Source organism: Sinocyclocheilus anshuiensis, unplaced genomic scaffold, assembly GCF_001515605.1.
Source record: "Sinocyclocheilus anshuiensis isolate Anshui unplaced genomic scaffold, SAMN03320099.WGS_v1.1 scaffold1549, whole genome shotgun sequence".
In the NCBI taxonomy this organism is placed as follows: Eukaryota; Metazoa; Chordata; class Actinopteri; order Cypriniformes; family Cyprinidae; genus Sinocyclocheilus; species Sinocyclocheilus anshuiensis.
The window spans coordinates 1199327-1204881 of NW_015538373.1; the positions used below are offsets into that span (position 1 = coordinate 1199327).

Genomic DNA, 5555 nt, shown 5'->3' on the forward strand with positions numbered 1-5555 from the left:
TTAAATATATTATTTTAATTGTTAATAGCTGAGTTTTGAATGTTAATCAGTGAAAATAATCTGTGTTATGATAAGTCTGTTATTGGTTTGTTGTATCTGTTGTCTAGGCAACTATGTTACATAGTAGCAATAGCTAACATTAGCTAGCCAGCCTGAGTGAAAACGTAACCAAACACCTTGTAAAGTTTTTATTTCAATGAAACAAATGTACTGTATTTTAGTTTAGGTTTCAGTTTATAATATCTGTTTTTAAATATTTTTAATTGAATGGTAATAAAGAATATTCACTTCTAAATAATGCACAATATACAAAATAATAATCTGATCTGATGAAAATAAAGAAAATCATAGATAATACCATGGTGTGGCCATTGAATGTTTGTATAGTCCTAGATATAAATATCTAGTAAAACTACTGCACTGCTACTTTTACGTCGAAGAATACAAAAAAAAAACAAAAGTGTCAATCGCATTTGGGTACACCCTCTAAATGAAAAAAAGGACACAATTTGGCACTTACCACCACCTTGTTCAGGAGCTGCGAATAAGCCCGGAAAAGCTCCTGCAGTACTTCAGAATGAGTACACAGCAAATAGAGGACCTGCTGTCAATTACTGGACCTGACATCACAGGGATGTCTATAAATTACCGGACACCAATTGGGCCAAAGGAAAAACTTTCAGTGACATTGAGGTAAGCAATTTTCTATTTAACCTATTTGTATATCTGATTTACACTGTAATAATATTATGCTGTTGGAAGAAAGAAGAAATGATTTCAAAACAATAATTAATTAAATGGATTTTACCATGTGAGCCATATGACAAGATAGCACAGTAATGTACACATGGAGACTTTTAATAAAAATAATTGCAGTAACAGTATCAGTTATGTAATCTAAAACATAAAACAGAATTAGAAAACAATTTCCAAATCAATCAACCAAGCAAGCAAGCAAAACTGACAGACAGACAGACAAATAAATCAATTACATCTCATTGAATTATAACTATAAATATAAATAAACAAATATATTACATCTCATTGAACTATAACTATGAATATGGCACAAGATATGTTGAGGAAGCTGAGGGTGCCACAATATTTTAATGTGGAGCATTCCAGCTAGCAAACAGTGGTGGTCCTGTGTGGTAACTAGGCACACCTGGCCCATGATGTGCCTGACTCTGCGCATCCAGATCATCCAGGATACGTAGCATCTCTATTTTGGCTCTGGTTTGTTCTCTTTTTCCCAGAGATCTCATTTGAGGTGCTAAACTTAGAAGGAAAAGCTCAGTTTCATCATGTTGTTTTGGTGGCACTGTTGGTGTTACTAAAAAGTCCATAAGTTTTTCATTAATTTGTGTGTTCGGACTTTTTGGGTTGTCTCTTCTTTTTTTTCTGGGTCTCTGGGGCCGTTCTAGAACTTCTTCTCTTTCATTCCGTGCTGTCTCCGGTACTGGTCTTTCCTCTTCTGAAGTCATTCGTGTGTCTAAATCACCTTCATGGATCGACTCATTCATATAGTTTTCGAAATCCACATTACTGATTGTACTGGGGAAAAGACAGAGGGGCAAATTTTTTACTACCATTAAAGGGATAGTTCACCCAAAAATGAAAATTCTGTCATTAATTACTCACCCTCATGTCATTCCAACCCCGTAAGACCTTTGTTAATCTTTGGAACACAAATTAAAATATTTTTGATGAAACGACATGAGGGTGAGTGATTAATGATATAATTTTCATTTTTGGGTGATCTATCCCTTTAAAAGTCTACTTCAAGTCATACTTTAGTCATATGCACTCTTTATTACAAAGTTAATTTGAAGTGCATTACTACAAATTACTACAATTACTACATAACTACACATATTACCTTCTATTTTGTAGAAATACATTCAGGAAGGAAATTGCAGCAGCATATTTCCATTCCTGTTGACGCACTGCTCCAGAGCCACTTGTCAACTGCTGTCTTTTTTTCCACTTAATGTAGTTGTCTCGAAGTGACTTCCATTCTTGTCCTGCATTCATTTTCTGTGAAGAGATAGAAATTAATTTGTATATTAATGTTTGTTTTACAGGTATCTGGCCTCAGGAAATTCAGTCAGAACGCTTGCCTTCCACTATCGTATGGGGGAGAGCACAGTGGCTAAAGCCATCAAGGACACATGTGCTGCAATTAACAGGCGCATGATGGATACACACCTAGCAAGACCTACTGAGCAGGAGTGGAGGAATATTGCTTCAAAGTTTTCAACTAGGTGGAATTTCCCTAACTGCATAGGAGCGATAGATGGGAAGCACATCCTCCTCTTTGCACCACCTCATTCAGGCAGCCTTTACTTTAATTACAAAAAAACATTCTCTGTAGTATTATTGGCTGTGGTCGATGCTGAATATCGCTTCCGTCTAGTCCATATTGGAGAGTATGGACGGTCAAGTGATGGGGGTGTCTTTGCTGGCTCAGCCATAGGGCAGGCATTGGATGCAAAAAAGCTGGAGGTGCCAGATGATCAGCAGCTACCAGGAGCAGAGCACCTGGGGAACATGCCATTCACCATTGTTGGGGATGCAGCATTCCCATTAAAAACCTACGTGATGCGGCCTTACCCTGGTCGAGACATATCCACACAACAACGCATCTTCAACAGATTGTCTCGAGTGCGCAATGTGGTGGAAAATGCCTTTGGCATTTTGTCATCTCGCTGGAGGATCCTGCATAGCAGGATCAACATACACCCTGACAAAATAAACAGCCTTATTTTGTCAGCATGCCTCCTGCACAACTTTCTTCTCAAGCCAATGGAAGTAGAGAGGTGGCTAAATACCAGTGCTCCAACTACTGGATCAATGGAGAGCATCTCTACTGCTGGTGGACCTCGTGGTGCAAGGGAGGCCTACACTGTTCGAGATAAATTCTGCTCTTTTTTCAACTCTGAAGGACATGTATCTTGGCAGAATGAAATGGTGTAATGGTCACTATAGTGTTGCCTTACTGACTTTACTTTAATAATTTAATTGATATTAGATTTGATCACTTCCTAGATATCTTATTCCTGCTTAGCTCATAATTTAGTCTATGATTATCATTAGCATTCATATTAGGCTAGATTGCCATTCATCAATTATTAGTATTGTTTTGTATTATTATAAGCAATTTCAACATTTCTTATACTGTAGCTACTAATATTGATTTGTTTGCTCAATAAAAACAAAGATGCTACATATTTTTTGTGTAAGGTATGCTTATTTCTTTGTTAACTTCAATTATAATCATATTCTTGTTGAGGTAGTTTCTCTTAATTCAACACGAGGATTTGTTTACTTAAAATAACATAATTGTCAGTTTGTGGTCAACATTATTGTCATTTTTAAGGACATTATGAAATTAAGACAATGTCTTTACTGTACGTTATTTTATGATTGTACTGTACAATTATATACAGTTGTTGCTAACGTCTGTCACTCAACATTTTACCTCAGATCGTAAATTAGACATTCTTACCTGAAAAACCGATGACTTCGGCAATCTTCCTCCATGCTGATGACTTCCTTATGTTGTCTTTGAAGAATCTATGGTTTGTTGCATATAATTCTGGGTATTTCCCAGATCTAATCTACTTCGTTGATTAGTTTTTCGTCGTCCATTACGGTCCGTTAATGTTACTCTATTTAAATTACCTGAAGTGTGTTGTGGCGGTTGTGACCTGGTAAATCCAGTAGGTGGCAGCCGACGACAGTGAATGTAATCACAACAGGCAATTGTTACATAAGCCAATACTGTAATATTTTGCGTATGTAAAAATGTCTCAAGAGAAAAATAAAAGATTAAAAGGACTACGTTTATTATACATTTAATTCTACATGTTTACATTTGATTCAAGCTGTAAAACTTATGTATGTAGTATTTTGAAGAAGTGGTATCTTGGTATAATGTATTAACAACGATTTGAGACAAATATGATGTTATTTAATATAAAACTATGCAGATGGCGCTCTGTGGCGCGGCAGTAATTTGAACAGCGTCCTGAGTCGTAGCTGGGCGCCGCAGAGAGATGCCGAATGGCGCCGCCAGTGTGCGTACTCTCATAGAAAACAATGTGTACGAATTTTAAAGACGTGGCGCGGCGCTGCGCTTCTCGTCCGGTGTGCGACCCCCTTAACACTTTATTTTAAGGTGTCCTTGTTACATATGTTACATGTACTTACTATTATAATAACAATTAATTATATATAATTACATGCAAGTAACCCTAAACCAAACCCTAATCCTAACCCTAACCATGTAGTAAGTACATATATGTATAATTACACAGGAACAAGGACACCTTAAAATAAATTGTAACCGGTATTACTAAAACAAGAAAAAAATAAATGTGCTGTGATCCAAATTTATGTGCTGCAGATCCCTCTTTCACTTCAACATATCTTGTTGGACAATTTTATTTAAGTTCTATTAAGGATTCTCAGTTCTAGTAAGGATTCTCTCTCTCTCTCTCTCTCTCTCTCTCTTTTCAAAAAGATCTTATCAGAAAATTGACTGATTTATATGTATTTTTTACCATGTACATTCACAACACAGTATGCAATTTTAATCTATTGCATTTATTTATTTGCCTGTCTGTCTGTCTATCTATCTATCATACAAATATGAAATTGGTAGGAAATGTAACCCTGTAAATGCAACCTGACTTGTTAACCATGGTTAGCATAGCCCTGTGTTATCTGTTCATAAGATCAGTAACAGATTGCACCCAAAAAAAAAAGGGGTTTTGGGTCTCAGAACTGGTTAGTTTATGCAGCATTACAGGTAGACCAATGTATGAATCAAACCAGTTATTCACAGCCTCTAAATGCAGTGCATCATTTGTGTTCTGCTTGAAATGCATCAAGTATCAATTCAACTTTCTGTAATACTTTTAGATGGAAAAATGCATGTGATTGCTGCAGATTGTCACCCGTGTTCTGCATGTGCACTAAAAACCAAAGAAGAGAGGGAAAGCTAACACAATTCTGTCTATAGCAGGTGGCCCATTCAAAGCGCTGGAAGAAATTATTTGAATCATTTGGCACTTTCAAGGACCATTACACTACTATGTGTGCCATTCCCCCTACAGAGATCAGAATTCAAGGGTATTCAGGGAAAAATTCAATCAGTTCGAATATTAACATATTTGTAATGCACGACCGCATTGTGTTTTCCTTAACATGTGCATAATCTACTGTCTGCACCATCTGCACTTCTGAAAAAAATAACAGCAAATGCTCTTTCAAAGTGCAAACCAAAAGAGTCTTTCCTGGTATTCGTTAACAAAACATGCTCACCTTGACATTAACTCAGTGCCGAGTCTTATTTACACAAGTTACTAGCAAATAACTTCTTAAAGGGGTCATATGATGCTTTTTTAAAGATCATTATTGTGTGTATTTGGTGTAACAGAATATGTTGACATGCTTTAATGTTCAAAAAACACATTCTTTTTCAAATACTGTACATTATTGTAGGTCCTCTATGCCCCGCCTCTCTCAAACGCTTCGTTTTCTACAAAGTC

General features: G+C 36.4%; 1 protein-coding gene across 1 annotated transcript; it reads left to right on the forward strand.

The window, feature by feature from the left end:
- The first annotated feature begins 490 nt into the window (after positions 1–490).
- On the forward strand, positions 491–2976 carry LOC107683761 (uncharacterized). The gene is made up of 2 exons (XM_016479818.1): positions 491–693; positions 2085–2976. Exons 1-2 carry the CDS (start codon positions 491–493, stop codon positions 2974–2976), a joined length of 1095 nt encoding a protein of 364 aa, XP_016335304.1.
- Positions 2977–5555: the final 2579 nt, after the last annotated feature.

Excerpts from the sequence above, each read along its gene's own strand:
- LOC107683761 (XM_016479818.1), top strand. The coding sequence starts at position 491 with ATGAAAAAAAGGACACAATTTGGCACTTACCACCACCTTGTTCAGGAG. Across the intron at positions 694-2,084 it reads AAACTTTCAGTGACATTGAG|GTATCTGGCCTCAGGAAATT; the intron begins GTAAGCAATTTT and ends TTTGTTTTACAG.